At 43.8% G+C, this 19,259-nt stretch overlaps 1 protein-coding gene across 7 annotated transcripts in view; it reads right to left on the bottom strand.

Moving 5' to 3' along the window:
- Positions 1-19,259, bottom strand: part of CTBP2 (C-terminal binding protein 2) — a 176,689-nt gene that overhangs the window by 6,642 nt on the left and 150,788 nt on the right. For all 7 annotated transcript variants that reach the window (XM_068258281.1, XM_068258282.1, XM_068258284.1 and 4 more), the window contains 6 exons: positions 17,879-18,085; positions 16,392-16,606; positions 14,121-14,251; positions 9,807-9,934; positions 4,934-5,051; positions 583-639 (listed from right to left, as the gene is read on the bottom strand). In XM_068258281.1, the coding sequence (XP_068114382.1) occupies positions 600-639; positions 4,934-5,051; positions 9,807-9,934; positions 14,121-14,251; positions 16,392-16,606; positions 17,879-18,085 (839 nt within the window). In that variant the 3' untranslated portion in view covers positions 583-599. The remainder of the gene's footprint in view (positions 1-582; positions 640-4,933; positions 5,052-9,806; positions 9,935-14,120; positions 14,252-16,391; positions 16,607-17,878; positions 18,086-19,259) is intronic.

Here is a 19,259-nt window from a genome sequence, read left to right as displayed (position 1 = left end):
GGCCCCGTCCTCCTCCTGTCCCAACGGCTACACATGCGCAGTAGCCAAAGCACACAGGACAGGAGAATGACGCAGGGACAGTTAGGGTCTTATTACATAGGATTGGCAAATTTATATTTTACAATAATACCAGTTGCCCGACTCTCCTGCTGATCCTGTGTCTCTAATACTTTTAGCCACAGCCCCTCAACAAGCATGCAGATCAGGTGCTCTGACTGAAGTCAGACTGGATTAGCTGCATGCTTGTTTCAGGTGTGATTCAGCCACTACTGCAGCCAAAGACATCAGCAGGAGAGTCAGGCAACTGGTATAAAAAACATCCATATCCTACTCAGTTTAGGTTCCCTTTAAGATAAAGTGAACTAGACGCGTTATAACATACACTGGCCTTTCTTATTTATATGCCTCAGACGTCACATTCTTTGTGTTTCTAAACAATGCAAATAAATCTCCATGCAAATAGCAAAATACACAGAACAAGGCTGGTGATCCCATGACAGGTGCAGCTGCTGCTTGTGTGTGTACAGGTGTGTGTGTGTGTGTGTGTGTGTACAGTGTGTGTGTGTGTGTACAGGAAGTTACCTGGCGGAGGTCAGAGGTCAGCGCTTCTCTCCCTGCAGCGGCTGGATGCACACGGCTCTGTACAAGGGAAGAGGCTCACTATTATTACACAGTCTTTATGTACAATAGTAACTGACAGCCGAGAGGACCATGGATGACTCTATGCAAAGTATCCCCCACCTTTTTTAAAGGACAATGATCATGAGGTTGTACGTGTCAGAGTGAAATGAACTATAAATGCTATATTTCCTATCACAGTAGGCAACAGAAATGTGACAGGTTTTGGACTAGTCCAGCTCCTCACAGGGGATTCTCAGGAATTCCTTTATTTTCAAAAGCACTCCCTGGATGGCATTAGCACCCTCCTACTGCCAGAATAGTGTGCCCAGGAGGACACTGGCTTTCTAGCACCCTTCCAGAAAGTGCTTTTGAAAAGAAGAAAGTATTGAAAATCCCCCATGAGGAGATCGGCTAGTCCAAAACCGGTCAGATTTTTATTAGCTAATAGCTACTGTAAGCGGCAGCAACATAGGAAAAAAGAATCAGTGCAATGTACTGTGGGACAAATGTAAAAATTCAGTGTATTAGTAGTACATATTTTGCCTTCGTTGTCCTTTAAATTGACACTGAAGCGAATAAACATGATTTAATTATCTGTACTACACAAACAATTCATTACTAGAACATTAGTTTAGAAACCACACTCTGTCTTTTAAGCTATAAGACTAAGCAGAGCGAATGACCCTTTGAACTTATCTCAAGCTGTCTCTTGGCTCGGTTCCCTTTTAAGCCTGATCAGTGGGAGTGGACAGTAGTAACGTCTGCTGTGGTCCGGCTGGAGCCCAGGGCAGATGCATTACCCCCATAAGGCTATATGGGGGAACTCATCCACCTTGTGACTCCATAACACGGCTGATTGTGGAGATACTAATTATGCGGAGATGTTCCTTTCGATTTGGAGATCAACATGCGTCAACATCATAAATGTTCATTATAAATAAAGAATAATGAATTAATAATCTTCCTATCAAATGGATTAGAGTAGGCTCTGTTCAGTTAAATAAGGCTAAATTTAAAATGACACGTCTGCTAGGAAACAACATTATATTATTACAGTTTAGGTTTTGAATACAGCCACTAGTGGGCGTGCACGTTTTATGTAGCACTATATGTGACAAGGCTTCTTTAGCAGACACCAGATTGGCTGTACTGTGATCAGCTGGGAGGGATTCTGGGTAAGCCACACCCACCATCCCTGCACAGCCTCCTGCAAGAACTGATTTATTTTTTTTCTAGTGTGACGAAAGTAACTTCAACAAGTACTGAAGAGAAAGTGGCATATTGGATTTCTCCATTTTCAAACAAGCTTCTGCTAAATTCAGCCTGATATCAAATGGTATACAAAGGGAAGGAGAACCGAGAGCCCAATATGGTGTAGTAAGTTTAGGCAATTGGTATAATGAAAGGAGTAAAAATTATACTCACAAACCAGGGTTACCTCCAGGCAACCACTGTATAGGCAGGTGAGGAGTTTGACCTGTCCCCACTCAGGATTAAAAAGTCGCTCTCTGTAGCCGAGAAAAAAAGGGTATCCCCCTCCACCAATGGTGGATATATAATACAGTATAGGTAGAACAGAGGCGCCAAAAGAATAAAAGCAGTATTTAAAACGTTTAAAAATAGCTGAGGAGGCAGTGGTGGATCCGCCCCCTCCAAGCAAACACAGAAACACTGTGCAATATAACAAGAATAGATTTATTGGTACACTCCAGGGTATAGATATACAACGCGTTTCGCGGGTATAAGCCCGCTTCTTCAGGCAGTAGAAGTAGGAGTACACTATTGGGGGAAGAAAAAGGCACGTATTGGTATGTGGTCAGACAGACATGCTCAACTAATAGTTCGTTTATTTGTTTATTTGTTCTGGGGTGTGCATTTTGTTCTACGTTGGGTGTGGGGGAGTTGGAGCTCGTTTATACTGGGGGGAAGTTAGGGTTAAGTGTGCGTTTTTACTGAAAAGGGATGTGTGGAGGAGAGGGGGTTTATTTATACTGGAAATGGGGGAGAGGAGCAGCAAGGATGGTATGGGTTTGAGTGGCAAGGAAAGGGTGAATGAGGGGAGGGCTATGAATAATTAGGAGAAGGGGGAGGAGCAAGATTAGTAGGTATAGATGGTTATTGAAAAAAAGATCCGCGTCTATGTACTTAAAATTATCCGCAAACAAAGGAGGAGTGGGTTGTTTATATCAAAGGTGGATTGATCACACATAAAAAACAATTATAGAGGTGGATTAGAAGATAAAATCGAAGGAAAGCTTACCAGCAATCTGTCAGCAACACACCTGGCGCCTTAGTGCCTAGGTGTTGTTTTCTGGTCGCTTAAATAGTGACTGCACCGCTCCTGATTGGTTATGTGCTGGGCGGGCAGTCGTGATTACTCGTGCTGTGATGTGGCCATTAGTGCGTGTCATCAGTGGGCGCCTGAGTGTTGCCGTGACAACGCATAAGGGGAAACGTAAGACGTCTAGCTGCGTGCAGTTGCGTGCTAACTTCCGCATTGGGCGGAGCTCCGCAATGCATCACCACCGCCCAGCCGGAGTTTTGTCGTAGGCTGGGAGTGGGCGCTAGGTGTGCGCATGTGTGAGATTCTATGCGCCATGTCGGAAGTGGGCAATTGCCAGGAGGGGTGTTAATGGTGTGGGAACGAGGGTGCGAACCACTTATACCCTACGTGATTAATGCCATAAGTAAGGGCATTGGATTTAATTATTACACAATTTTTTTTAAGTACATAGACGCGGATCTTTTTTTCAATAACCATCTATACCTACTAATCTTGCTCCTCCCCCCTTCTCCTAATTATTCATAGCCCTCCCCTCATTCACCCTTTCCTTGCCACTCAAACCCATACCATCCTTGCTGCTCCTCTCCCCCATTTCCAGTATAAATAAACCCCCTCTCCTCCACACATCCCTTTTCAGTAAAAACGCACACTTAACCCTAACTTCCCCCCAGTATAAACGAGCTCCAACTCCCCCACACCCAACGTAGAACAAAATGCACACCCCAGAACAAATAAACAAATAAACGAACTATTAGTTGAGCATGTCTGTCTGACCACATACCAATACGTGCCTTTTTCTTCCCCCAATAGTGTACTCCTACTTCTACTGCCTGAAGAAGCGGGCTTATACCCGCGAAACGCGTTGTATATCTATACCCTGGAGTGTACCAATAAATCTATTCTTGTTATATTGCACAGTGTTTCTGTGTTAGCTTGGAGCGGGTGGATCCACCACTGCCTCCTCAGCTATTTTTAAACGTTTTAAATACTGCTTTTATTCTTTTGGCGCCTCTGTTCTACCTATACTGTGATATCAAATGGTGCAAGGCCATAAAACAGGGGCGTCAAACTCAAATACAAAGTGGGCCGGCAATGAACACTTGGACCTAGCCGCGGGCCAACCTCTATGTCTACTGGCCACCTTATAAAAGTTCCCTGGTGTCTAGTGGCCCTTCTCCCTCCCCTATACAGCTATCTGGTGTCTAGTAGTCCTCCCTCCCATACACAGATCCTTGGTTTCTACTGCCCCTCCCAATACAGTTCCCTAGTGCTTTTCCCCTACCTCCCCCATGACTTTCCTGGTGACTTAGGGCTTCACCTCCAATATAGCTTCCCTGGTGGTCTAGAATGGGACAAAGATAATGCACAGTGGGGAAACCCTTTGAGGGCCAAATTTAATGGCTCTGAGGGCCAGATTTGGCCCGCGGACTGGAGTTTGACCTGTATGCCATAAAACAATCATTACACAAAGTCACTGTCTTAATAACCTCTTGAGGACCACATGCTTACACCCCCTAGTGGCCAGGCCATTTTTTACAATTCAGCACACTGCAGCTGTAACAGCAGTGTCAGCACAGAAGTCCTCAGCAGACAGCTAATTTGTAAAAAAAAAAAAAAAAAAAAAAAAAAAACACGATGTTAATCCTTTGTTTCCATGAAAGCAGGACGTCGACACATTGCAGGAGTTCTGTATGCTGTTACAAAGAAATGTTTTTCTTTAAAGGTTATTTTGCTGTTGCTTATCTTTTAGAGCAGAGAGGAAGTTCTGAGTTCAGGTCCCCTTTAAGGAGATAGCACTGGTTTGCTCAATATGTGGGTTAGTTTATGGACACTAGAAATTCAGTGAGATGCAGAAGGTTCTGACTTGCAGGAGGATTGTAAGCAGCTTGATACCTGGGCCAATCAAAATCAGCAGGAAGTGTATTTGATTGGCCCAATCCTAAGCTGCATAAAATTTGCATCTCATTGACCCTCCCTAGTAACGTCCACATAAGAATGCGCACGTGATGCAGTGATTTGGCTCCTCACCTGTAGGTGGCACCGTTCAGTTCCATGTTGGTCCCGGTTTGCTCCATGGTAGGCCACTGGGTAGAGGTCAGCAGGAATTCTTTATTCACACAGTTTCTGAGACTATCCGGAATGCGACCTTCAGATAAATGAAGCGATGTCATTATTACAGCCGGATACACTGAGTGCAAGTTCTATGTGCAATGGGGATATAGAATAGAAGCACAAATCACAATACAAACATTGTTAAGCCACTCCCATGCTTAATAATCCACACCCTGTATATAATAAAATTATCAATAATCCCCCTATTAACCAATTCTGTCCCTTTTTTTTAACCCTAAAAATATTTTATTATATTTACAAGGTGAAAAAGTGCTCACTAACAAACAAAAATCACCTTCATTTCAAAATCGGAAATCTTAACCATACATTGTGCCAGCAACAGAATTCCATTTCACCTCGAAGGTTTTTTAAAAATAATGAAAATGTATTTCATTTTTCTATGGGAAATTGTATATTAGGGTATTTGGATGTGGTTTTACTTTTTGGCCACAAGATGGAGATACAGAGTTAGTGTGTTCTAAAAATAGAAACAGAACCAAGTGTTTGTATTTGTTTATATTTGTGTAAATACAGGGAGTAGATACTCCTGCTGGGGGAGGTGAAAAAGTTGTGATAAATAGCCCAAAAAAATGTGTTGGTTTTATCTACAGTAGCATAGAAAATAAAGTTATTCGTGGGGAGCCATTCAAAGAAAATCTCAATGTGAACATCAGGAATAGATAACTTTTAGAATATGTTAAAGAAAAAAAAAAAAAGATGAAGGCACCAAATCTGGGATGATTGTGACCTTAGTGATATTACACCAGTATACATCAGTAGAGTCCAGCCCCCATACTGCCATTACATAAGGACACCACTCAGTGTGGCTATCGTGACATCTTGCTAATTTACTTTTTCTCTCTTACTTGACAGTCAGAACAACAGAATACCCAAGCAGCTTGGGGTGACCCAAAACTACTAGGAATGTACAGGGGACAAAAAGAGACCGAATGTGAAATTGATAGGCTGTGTTTCCCCCAGCAGGTGGCAGCACTGTAATAAGGCAATAAGGTACGGTAGAAAGACACATCATCCTAAGAACGAACCTCAGCGCCAAGCACTGTCATAGCAGCAGTGCTATGATGCGCGCCCTGTGCAATAGTAATTTGTGCATCCGGCGATCACCAGACCCTAAATTACATCTCCCACCGTGCTGCAGTGACTCTGAGGGGGAACACCGCCGGGGAGTTTAGCAGCAGCAGGGAGAACCGTCATCAGAAGATCTGATACTAATTGGGACGACACACAAGGTGGTGGATCTTGGGTAGATAATCTATCTGGCTGATAACTTCATATATCCAGATACTATAACCATTTCAGCCCGCGGGGATTTTTCACCTTATGCATCAGAGCAATTTTCACCTCCCATTCATTCGCTAATAACTTTATCACTACTTATCACAATTTATTGATCTATATCTTGTTTTTTTCCGCCACTAATTAGGCTTTCTTTGGGTGGTGCATTTTGCTAAAAAAAAAAAATTTTTATAAATGCATTTTAACAGGATTAATAAAGAAAAAAAAATGGAAAAATTCATTATTTCTCAGTTTTCGGCCATTATAGCTTTAAAATAATCCACACTACCATAATTAACACCTATGTATTTTATTTGCCCGTTTGTCTAAATTGTTATGTAAAAAATATGTAATGTAGTTTTACTATTTGGCCACAAGATGGCCACCTCAAGTTTTTCTTCAACTTGTGCTTCTCGCTAAGCAGAAGCACAAGGGGGACGCGGAAAATTTACATACAGAAAGACTGAAGCCTCTTGTAAGAGCGCTTCGGATTTTCTGCTGGGGACACGGATCGGTGATCGGGAACCATGTTCCCGTTCACTGATCCCAGGGCTACTGGGGGACAGCACGGGGGCGTGCCCGCAATCGCGCACGGGAGCACGCCGAAGCGCGGCAGAGCAGCCACCCGGACGTGAGCTTCACGTCCGGGCGGCAGAAATGGTTAAAGCACTAAGATTTTTCCTGAGAGCAAAAAGGAAACGAAAACGCCCCAGTCGCAGTCAAACCCACCAGTACAGCATCTGCCTTGCCAGAGGTTATTCAGCTGCACCTGAGCCAGAAGCACCCCCCATAATGCATCAGTTCATGTCACTGAGTTATAGGCACATAGAGGAATGATTTGCCTATTCACACAAACATGCATGCGGAGGTGCTGGTGAACAGAGTACTGGCAATATACGGTAACCTCATGCAGTGAGCACTACTTGCCAGGGTGGTCAGAACACTGTAGAAAATACACCGCTTTGTGAAAAGGACATTGTGGTGAGAGCGAGGTGAAGGCTGCCTTCTTCCCTTTTAAACAATGCACATTTCCTGGCTGTCCATCTGATCCTCTGCCTCGAATACTTTCAGCCACAGAATGAGTATGATCATCAAGTGCTGTGACAATAATCTGCCCAGATTCGTTGCATGCTTATTTCAGGTGTGGGATTCAGACACTACTGCAGCCACAGCGATCAGCAGGACAGAAAGGGCAACTGGTATTTGCATAAAAGGAAATAAATATGGCAGTCTTCATATCCCTCTCACCACAGGATCCCTTTATGACAGTTTCATGACAGAGCTTACTCTCTGCTAGAACTACACATCCCGAACTATACTGTATACTAAAGCAGGTCCTTGTGTCTAGAGGACAACATATAACAGGAACCTATACCAAGTCTAAGAGTGGACTATTTCCCCTTCTGCACAACTCTGTACTCATCTTCATCTCCTGTATTCAGTGCTTGTTTATAGCTCACCTATAGCCTAGGAGTATTTACACAGCCAACTTGCAGACTTCTTTTTAGCCATCATCAGTACAAGGTGCAGACTCTGTAATTTGCCCATGTCCTAAAGTGATGCAATATGCGGGTCACTGCTGGCTTATGTGAAGATGAACACTGGCAAATACCTTCCATTTTAGGAAGGCCACCTTGTACTTTTCCTACTGTGAGGCCTGGAACCCACTGGAGCGATTCAAAGCGCTAGCGATTTCCCTAAACACTCAGCTAATGTTAATGGATGGGCCAAATTCCAGTGGAGCTATTGCGTTTACCAAAACACAAAACGCAGGACATGCTGCATTTTTAGCGTTAGCGGTTAGCATTTCTGCAATGTAAAGTATATCAAAGCTGGCCTAATCGCTGGTCAAAACCTACACAGAGCGATTTAGTTAGCATTTTGCTTGTCTGAAACGCTACCCAGAAGGCCTTGCGCTTCCCAGAAGGCCTTAGAAAACAGTCTCCTACTTTCTGGTGACGTCTGCTGGATGGTCGGAAGTGCTACAGAGCTGCAGGCTCTGTACACAGAATACATCACTCCAAAAATACTGTGGGTTATATGTGCTTCATACAGATACAAAGTTGTATTTGAGGTTGTTTTTCTCAAAAAAATAAAAGAAAAAGGTGCCAAACATTAAAAAAGCAAAAAGAAAATAAAAGTTAAGTAAACTACCACTATTGTTTCTGTGTGAGTACTTATTAGTATTATTATCATTATTAATTTATAGTTTGAAGTATGTGATGCTGCCACTCATACAGGTGTGTAGTCCCCTTTAAAAGCTCCAAAAATCCAACACCAGCTAAATTTGGTAAAAAATAAATAAATTTGAATTTAACCAATCATATTGCTAATCGCTATCGCTCACAAAACGCTATGCACTTTTTGCAAAACGCTCACCAAATGCCAGAAAACGCGGATGAAACCGCTCACAGAAAACGCTAGCGATTGCGTTGTGTAGTGGGTTCCAGGCCTTACTCAGTATGTACTGAGGCACATGAACTGCCCTCTGTCCTACACCACTGTTCCCCCAACCCGGTCTTCAAGGCCCGCCCACAATGCATGTTTTGTGGAAATCCACAGAGGTAGTGAAAATTGCAGCATCTAACAATACAAAAAATGCCCCAAAATAGCTAGTGCCCTAAAAATATTGCAACTGTTTTTAGAAAAGGGGTTTACATATATGTCCCCCATTTTTTTTTCCTCTTTTTACTTTAGGTGCCTTTGCCTAACCGCAGGAACTGTGCAGTGACAGCAGGATTGGGGAAAGTTTATCTTAGCATGCAAATAACAGAAAACTTCCTATTTAGGATAAGATAAGGAACATATGACCAGATGTTAACTCAATCCCACCTCCATTTAGTTTACACAGTGATGTAAGCCTGTCATCTTCAGTGTTCCCCAACCCCATCCTCAAGGCCCACCAACAGTGCATGTTTTGCAGGAAACCACAAACATTCACAGGTGAGGTAATTAGTGTCTCAGCAGAGCTGATTAACTACTTCTGGGAATTTCCACAAAACATGCACTGTTAGTGGGCCTTGAGGACAGGGTGGGGGAAACACTGGTCTAGGTGATTCTTGCTGTGGAAGGGACAGTCAGGGCCTGTTTCCACTGGAGCGGTTTCTGCGCCAAATCCGCAGAGCTTCCCCACAGGCAAATTGTGCGGGGAAACTGCCGTAGGATACAATGGCGCCACCGGCCGAATAGTTTGCTCTAGCGATTCGGCCGACATTTCCATTCGTTTTGGTGCATGAGGCTGCGAATCCCATAGCTGTTCCCCCCCCCCCCCCCCCCTTCCCCAATATCATTTCTCCTAAATCTGTCAGTGAACACTAAAAACAACTTGATAGGCAAACTAAATAATTTCTTATTGGATGATTATTTTTTTTTAATGGAGTTTTAGCCCACTTTAATCAGCACTGCTGAGACACTGATTACCCCCGCCTGTGAATGTTATGGAGGACGGGTTGGGGAGCTCTGCTATCCAGGCAGTATACTGCATTGTCCTTACCTGTAATTGCTCTCCTCATCTCGGTGGCAGCAGCTTCTCTCATCTCTAGGGAGGCCTGCTCGCTGTACCATGCTGTATGGGGGGTGCAGATCAGATTGGGGGCATCTTTCAAAGCACCCTGAGAATATCTGCAAAGCAAGACAGTAATGTCACTCTCAGCGGATGGCTCCGCCGTCTCCCATAGTTACATAGTTATTTGGGTTGAAAAAAGACACAAGTCCATCGAGTTCAACCCCAGTACAAGTATAAGGAAGTGAAGCCGGCTACAGGCATGACGTATTTTACCAGCAGCATCCATTCAGTGGCAAATCAGCTGAACAAACTCATCCCATCACCACACATTGTGCCCAGCGCCACTGATTCTGCAGACATTAGTCTATAGGGTGGAGAGAGTTTCAGGCTCTGTTCATACTGTGCCGGCGTGGTAGCATCTCCTTATAGTACTGATGCACATGCGCAGTACGGAAGCACTCTTCCTCTGAACTACTTGGGGATGTGAGTAGATATGAAGATTGGCCAAGGAGTTCCCGAAGAGCTATTAGGTAGAATAGCTACAACTATGGACTGAGCTGGAACGACAGGCCGCACAGGGGAATGGAAAGGCTCTATGCTATCCAGAGTCTTCCCTCTACTCAGGTAAGTAACACTTTAAAGCTGGCCACTAACGATACAATGTTTTTCATCCAATCTTGCCATTTTTATGTAATGCCACACGAGAGTCAATTTTGTCTCAAAATTCCTAGATGGAACAGGGTAGGCCTGAACGATTTTAGGGAAAAAATGAATTGATCGATTTCTGTCCGAAATCACAATTTTGATTCGATTTACAATTTCCTTCAAATCAAGCTTTGTTCCCCTCTGTGCCTCTCTGCCTCCTCTCTTTTTGTGCCCCCTCTGGGTCTCTCTCTGTGCCCCCTGTCCTCCAAGCTGCAGCTGTGCTGGGTATACCTACTAGCATGAGTCCAGTGATGCCCATTTATCCACTTAGCCTCCTGTAGGCTCTAATGCATGGCATACTTCCTGTATGTCACATGACATACAGGAAGTATGCCATGCATTAGAGCCTGCACAAGAGCTGGCGGGGGCTGAGGATAGAGAGTGTTCGACTCCTGTCAGAAGGTATGTCCAACACTGCTGATGTTCCGGGCTGCACACGCTGAGACTTGGAGGGAGTTTGAAGCCACTTCTTCAAACTTCTCCCATGTGGAAATAACGTCAGAAATTGCCACTTTGACAATCCCGAAATTGTGAGCTTGGTGATTTTAATTCAATTTATCTTTCAGGCCTAGTACAGGGGTAGTGGGGAGTATGGCCACATACATATAATGAAATCTAATAGACTGTATATTTATTGATAAAAGAGCTGAAAGCTCAAAAAATTGAAGACCTTTTGCTATTTCGGCATTGTCAAGATGTGCGTCATTGCTTATCCCCCCCCCCCCCCCCCCCCACACACACACACACACACACACACACACATCTATCTGCACTCGTATTGCTACTAGCTGCGTACTGAGTGCACGGTGAGTGGGGTGTAGCTGGCCCTTAGACCCCAAACAATGAGCATAGGTCTAGTGGTGTTGGAGAAAGCCATAGGTAACCATTGAGGGTTCAGACAGACCGTGAGTCATAACGACATTTTATCGGTTCTTTTCTGACCTCATTTTTCAGTCACGAATAGTTGTACCCCAAATCTCCCACCCCATTGGCAGTACATCTGTCAGTATCACTTGTGCATCCTAGACCTGCGCTCATTGTTTGGGGTCTAAGGGCCAGCTACACCCCACTCACCGTGCACTCAGTACGCAGCTAGTAGCAATATGAGTGTAGATAGAGGTATATGTGTGTATGTGGGGGGGATAAGCAATCACACACATCTAGACAATGCCGAAATAGCAATAGGTCTTCGATTTTTTGAGCTTTCACGTTTTTCATCAATAAATATACAGTTTATTAGATTTTATTATATGTATGTGGCAATACTCACCACTACCCATGTACTATCTAGGAATTTTGAGCCAAAATTAACTTCCGTGCGGCATATGTTTTTTTCCTGTACGCCATCAGCTTTGTTTTTATACATTTTTATATGATATAAGATAACTGCCTAAATTATCCATTCATTTTCTTCACTCAGTTTACCCTTATACTACATAGATTTGGTAAAATTGGATAGATTTGGTAAAATTGGATGAATGGATTGTATCATTAGTGGCCACCTTAACCTTTCCCTGTGAAATTGAACTTGTTCTTTGCTCGCTGCAGCGCCTAATTTTTCCCCCCAGCTCTGCCCAAAGCTATCTGAAGTGACATAACTCAGGTGGGGCTGTTAAAAGGTTAATGAAGTTTTGCTATAAATAATTTAAATTTGGTACCCAACATAACTATGAGATAAAACACAAGAGGACTCAAGTCTTAGAGGGCTAGTTTCCCATGTGATGGCATAGCCATTACATGGGAAACCAAGTAAAAGCGTGCTGACCTTACTAAACTCTCAGTATCGGAACAGTAACAAATAAGGGGGCAGGGAGGAGGAGGGAATAGGTGACAGCATCACAGCAAGCCCGCCTCTTCCTGTTTGAAAATCTGACTTTAGCCAAAAGTCATATTTCAAGAAGTGATTATGGGAGCTGGGGGTACAAAGAGAGAAACAGACATCACACAGAGGTATGTGAACCCAGCATGAACATACTTCCCTGCTTCCCCTCTAGTATCTTTGCCTCAGGTCATGTGCCCTTTAATTAGAAGTTGTCAACAAAATGCAAATAATTTCAGATTGCATGCAAGTTTATGCAGCCTACAACTGGCCAATAAAATACAGCATTTGCATGAAAGCCGGCAAGATTAACACCTCATTTACCCTCTACATTCTTCATGCATCAGACAGACATCACTGCATGCTTGTTCAAGGGCAGTGGTGCATTAGGCAGTGCTATGCAGGTGATATGGAATGAGCATATAGTATACACACACACACACACACCAATTTGAAGTTGTGACACCACAATATAATGGAAATAGTACAGAATATTCCTATTGGCTGTGAAAAGCAAAGGTCTTTCTGGCCTGAAATTGGTCAATATTTCTTTTAACAATGAGTTTGATTGGATAGGTTTGGGGCAATAGATCCTTAGCAGATCCAATGAATTTTAGAGATTTTATCAAGACCCCTCCCCCCAGTAAATGATCGCTGCACAGATGGGGGATCAATGGCTGCATGAGTTGGGCGGCATCCAGTGGTAAAACACTAGTGGACACGTCACATTAGGCCTGATGCAGGGACTTGCGGTAATATTGCTGTGCACAGACAGCGCACAACAATATTATCTTTGCTGTCGCAGCAAGTACTGCGAGTTACACTATTGTCGCGAGCCACTGTAATCTAGTAGCGTGACTGTAGATACGGTAACATACGTTACTAACGCACTATCATTAGAACCGCTCGTTACCGTAGTAATGGCCTCGCTGCTCGAGTACCGGGCATTGCTCGAATAGCGTAACTCGCAGTGCTTGCTGCAGAAGTAGGAGTAATACTGCCATGCGTTGTCTGTGCAGAGCAATATTAGCGGCACATAGTGCTTCAACCCCTTTGGGGTGTTTTTCTTGTCTCCTGGGAGCTCCGGGACACCCCGCAAGCGTCTTCACCAAACTGCCATTTCTTCATTCAAAATTCAGCGTATTCTTTGCTAGCAGGGAATGATTGGCAAAACTGTATCTAACTGCAAGTTACAGCATCAGGCCCCTTGTGTCTAAAGGTGGCCACACACGATACAATAAAATGATCCGATTTTACGGCAATTCGATAAAAACGATGGTATCTCCTGAAAAAAACAATTTCAAGTTTTTTTCGATTTTTATCGATCCGGAATGCCAGATATTTTTCTTCAATCTTTCTAAAGATTGTATGGTGTGTGTTGGATTGTCAGTTTATTAATATACACACCCTAGCAATTTTGTCAGAGTTTCCAATCATTTTTATCATAATTGGGGGAAAAATTGAACATATTTGTGGTACATTGGTCATATTTTTGAAATGTTACAATCAGTCAGAAAAATTGATTGCAATTCTTAAATTGAACAGATATTTAAAAATTGTATGGTGTGTGGCCACCTTTAATCTGATCAAATGGTAGTCTATTGATAGTTACTGCCTAATCGATTGCCGAATCAGGGAGAGGTTGATCTCATGGCAGACCGAGTGGTTATAGCCCCGTGTATGGTTGGAATAAAGCTAGAGGTGAGGGAAAGGGCGGGACAGGTAACGCCAATTCCTTGCAGACATACAGGCCTATGGTGTATGCGGGCGATACTCACATGAAAGGCTCAGCTTCATGCACATCCAATGCTGCCCCTCTGACTCTGCCTTCCTTCAATGCCTGAGCCAGCGACTTCTCATCCACTAGCCCCCCGCGGGCCGTGTTCACCAGGAAAGCCCCCTGTCTCATCTGCAGAGAGGAAACACAATGCATCAATCTCCCGCCATCCATGGCCTGCAATATCAGGGGTGTGAAATGTCTGTGTGACCCTACACTGCAGCAACGCAGCTCATACATGCATCAATTCTATTACCGGCAGATTCCACTACTCTCAGTGGCATAGCTGAGGAACTTGGGGCCCTGGAATATTCTACTACTCTCAGTGGCATAGCTGAGGAACTTGGGGCCCTGGTGCGAGTTTTACATGGGGCCCCATGCACTCTATTGATATGAAGCCCAAAAACCTACCAAGGACAGTTTCAGTGTCAAGAGGTCTAACACCCAGCATTTCAACTTTGCTTTAATAGATTGCTTACAGCTTAAAAACTATTATGCCAGAATTTTTTTTAAAGCAGAAATTCACTGAATAGTTAAAACTTAGCATTTTAGTGCTAAGCTGCTTCTGAGCTGAGATTTAGATACAAATGTATCATGTTTGGAATGTAAATAAACCTCTGCAAAGCCTGTCTGGGAAGCCCTCTGTGCTCTCTCAGAGAGACTTGTTTATTTACATTCCAAACATGATACATTTGTATCTAAAGCTCAGCTCAGAAGCAGGATTCCTAGCTGAATACAGCACTAAAATGCTGAGTTTTAACTATTCAGTGAATTTCTGCTTAGAAAAAATTCTGGCAATCTGTTAAAGCAAAGTTGAAATGCTGGGTGTTAGACCGCTTAGAAACAGTTTGTTAAAGATTACTACTATCCAGTGCACATATAGAAACAGATACACCAATAAAAATCTAATAAGATGGAAGGTGGAGGGCCCCTAATGGGCCCCTCTAGCCCAAGGGCTCCAGTGCAGTCACAACCTCTGCAACCCCTATTGCTATGCCACTGACTACTCAGATCAAACAAGCCAGGAATCTATTACACCAACATGTGCAATTGTTCCAAGATTTTGACCTCTTGCAAGAGGTATACAGAGGCTGCCATATTTATTTCCTTTTAAACAATACCAGTTCCCTGGCTGTCCTACTGATCCTGTGTCTCTAATACATTTAGCCATACGCCCTGAACAAGCATATGTAGATCAGGTACTCTGACTCAGCTAACTCAGGTTTTACTTGATTAGCCATATGCTTGTTCCAGGGTTTGACTCAGACACTACTTATGCTAGGTATGGGTTTCAGTCATACAAGGAAGGAAAAGCTGGCCCTTTAAGAACCGCACCACAACAGTAATTCAAAATACAAAAAGTAGCCTTTATCATACATGATGGTGCTGGTCCTAAGCAGTTAAATCAAGGTGTGGAATTCAGACACCACTGCAGCCAAAGAGATCATCAGGGCTGCCAGGCAGCTGGTATTTGTAAAGTGAACCTCCGGACTAAATATCGACTCAGCAGCACTGAAAAGGCTTAGTCTTTCTTTAACAGTTTCACAGCATCAGAACTTTGTTTCTCTTATACAAGCCTCATTTTTAGCTGCACAGAAGAAAACTGCCCGGGCATTTTTCCCCTGATGCTGTGCAAAGCATGATGGGATTTCTGATTTTGTTTTTCTCGTTCTGCTGTTTTGGTGCAATTTTTTTTTTTTTTTTTTTTACATTTTAAATTTGACATTTGAAGCCTAGCGTGTGCAGCTGGGAGGAGTTATCAGGACACAGGATAGTTGGAACTGTGTCTCCTGCTCCTTGTCACCTCCTTTCAACCAAAGAGATGGCTGCCCCCATGACAAAGATGGCAGCCCCCATGAATCACAAACATTTGCCTATACTTTTAAAACAGGGTGGGTAAGAGATTATATTACCTATCTATTCTAATTAACATAACTAATGTAACTTGATGACAGTATGTTTGTTTAAGCTGAAGTTCCCCTTTAAGAAATAAATATGACAGCCTCCATATCCATCTCACCTCAGGTTCCCTTTAAGTCAGTTGGCAGTCCCCATGGCTACCAGCGACATCTGCCTGTGCCTAGAACTTCCCGACACCTGTCGGCTACGGATAACGAGAACAGTGCAGAGTGGAGGAAGATCGCAGCAACGTCTGCAGGACATATATTGGGGCTGAAGCAGTCCTATCGCAGCTTATCACACAGAACCTTTCCCCAGTGACAATGGAGGATTATAAGGTTCGGTAGGGATGAGGTTACAGCAGGCCGGGTACCTGTTTGATGGTGAAGTCATTGATGAGATGATGGTTATGCTCATTCAGGTTACAGTGCAGAGACACACAGTCGCTCTGGTAGAGCAGGTCTTGCAGTGTGTAGACCCTCTGTACCCCCAGCGCCCGCTCTGTCCCGTCCTGCAGGTACGGATCATAGAAGATCACACTGAAGCCGAACACTTTGGCTCGCACCGCCACGGCCTGTCCAACGCGACCTGCAGAGAGAGAACACATACAGGCGGGTGACTGGCGCCCATTCTGCCCTCTCAGCACAGCTCTGTCTGAGGACAACGGAGGATTTCATCACTGAGTTACCAGGCTCACACACAAAATGTGTACACTTGTGTTCCTGTCAGTTTTGTATGAGATTTTATGGGTGTGGTTATTATGTATATATATAGCATGATCAGCTTCTGCAGCACATTACATAGTACATAGTCATGTCACTGGCTGTCCTCAGAGAAGATCACAATCTAATCCTACCATAGTCATAGTCTAATGTCCTACCATGTTATTATGTATTTACATAGTACTGACATCTTCTGCAGTACTGTACAGAGTACACAGTCATGTCACTGACTGTCCTCAGAGGAGCTTACAATTTAATCCTACCATAGTCCTAGTCTAATGCCCCTTTCATATTATTATTGTTTTTATATAGCACTGACATCTTCTGCATCACTTTACAGAGTAAATAGTCATGTCACTGACTGTCCTCAGAGGAGCTCACTCTCTAACCCTACCATGGTCATAGCCTAGATAATAATAATATGTTACGACATTAAACTAACACTATGGTAGGATTAGACTGTGAGCCGATCTGAGGACAGTCAGTGATATGACTGTGTACTTTGTAAAGCATTGAAGAAGACGTCAATGCTATATAAATGCATAATAATATGTTAGGACATTAGTTGTATTAGGACATTATTTATATAGCACTGACATCTTCTGCAGCACATTACAGAGTACAGAGTCATGTCACTGACTGTCCTCAGAGGAGCTCACACTCTAATCCTACCATAGTCATAGTCTAATGTCCTACCATATAATTATTATTATTATTATTATTATGTATTTATATGGCACTGACTTCTGCAGCACTTTACAGAGTACATAGTCATGTCACTGGCTGATAACACTGTAACAGGCTGCCTTCCTGGCCGATCTCACCCTATTCACTGGGTTTCAGAATATAAATGTTCCTATTTGATTAAAATACACATTAGACAGGGTTTCAAGTTACTTCTTCCTGCTGCTGCATTTGCTGCACCACAGAAGTTTCCTCCAGAGTAATCCTATAGAAGGATAATGATACAGAAGACGGTACACATTTACAAACATGTGCTGCCTGAAAGCAGCCAATGAGCTTCCCCCCCAGGGAAAAGTTAAACCTGATTAGTGTGTGTGGGGTGGTCCAGACTGTTGCTATTTCAGGCATTTGATGTATGAGGCCCATTACCTCTGATCTGCAGTGCTGTACTCACCAAATCCTATTAAGCCCAGAGTCTCCCCGCGGACCCTGGCAGCGCCAGATGCCACCTCTCTGATCTGCTCCACGCTGTGCACCCGCGTCCCCTCCCGCAGTGCCTGGTACAGCCATGTGTTCCTCCGGTACAGGTTCAGTATGTGACAGATGGTAGAGTCCGCCGTCTCCTCCACAGCCGCTGACGGGATGTTACATACAGCCACGCCTAGAGGAGAGACGCATTACATGTGTAACTATGGAAACAGCCGCTGACGGGATGTTACATACAGCCACGAATAGAGGAGAGACGCATTACATGTGTAACTATGGAAACAGCCGCTGACGGGATGTTACATACAGCCACGCCTAGAGGAGAGACGCATTACATGTGTAACTATGGAAACAGCCGCTGACGGGATGTTACATACAGCCACGCCTAGAGGAGAGATGCATTACATGTGTAACTATGGAAACAGCCGCTGACGGGATGTTACATACAGCCACGCCTAGAGGAGAGACGCATTACATGTGTAACTATGGAAACAGCCGCTGACGGGATGTTACATACAGCCACGCCTAGAGGAGAGATGCATTACATGTGTAACTATGGAAACAGCCGCTGACGGGATGTTACATACAGCAACACCTAGGGGAGGGAGGCCACGTCTAGAGGAGAGACGCATATGTGTAACTCTGAACACAGCCGCTACTGAAAATTACATCCTATATAATAATTTGCCTGTGTCTCTGCGTCCCATGTCCCTGTGTCGGTGCTTTTGCGCTACTACACATGTCCAGCACTGACAGCTATTGGGACAGGACGAGGACTGGCCAGGCGGGCGTGTGTGCGCGCACACAGACATGCGGCGGTGTCAGACCTAGAGCCCGTTTTTAAATGGGCTTATGTCGACTAGTAATGAATAAAAATAAAATTGCTTATTTTTCCTATATTCATTTATTCAGTCTTTGCCCATTGTAAAATCTTTTCTATCCCTGATTTACATTCGGAACTGTATCACTGTCAGTGACATCATTAGTTCTGCCAGGGAGTTCTATTGCACACAGGGAGATGTTGCTTTCTTGGCAGTAGGAAAAAGCCATTATTTTCCACACTGCAATGAGGTTCACAGACAGCAAATTGTCAGTGCCATGGCCCTTATATCACACCGGCACCACAATATCAGCCATACAGCGCCCCCTGATGATTCGTTTGTGAAAAGGAAAAGATTTCTCGTGGTAAAGGGAATATCAGCTACTGATTGGGCTGAAGTTTAATCCTGGGATAAAGTCCCCTGTAAAAAGCACCTGAAGCGAGAGGTGGATAGAGGCTGCTATATTTATTTCCTTCTAAGCAATGCCAGTGGCCTGGCAATCCTGCTGATCTATTTGGCATCAGCAGC

This window comes from Hyperolius riggenbachi, chromosome 10, assembly GCF_040937935.1.
Source record: "Hyperolius riggenbachi isolate aHypRig1 chromosome 10, aHypRig1.pri, whole genome shotgun sequence".
Taxonomy (NCBI): Eukaryota; Metazoa; Chordata; class Amphibia; order Anura; family Hyperoliidae; genus Hyperolius; species Hyperolius riggenbachi.
This window is presented reverse-complemented; position numbering and strand designations above follow the sequence as displayed.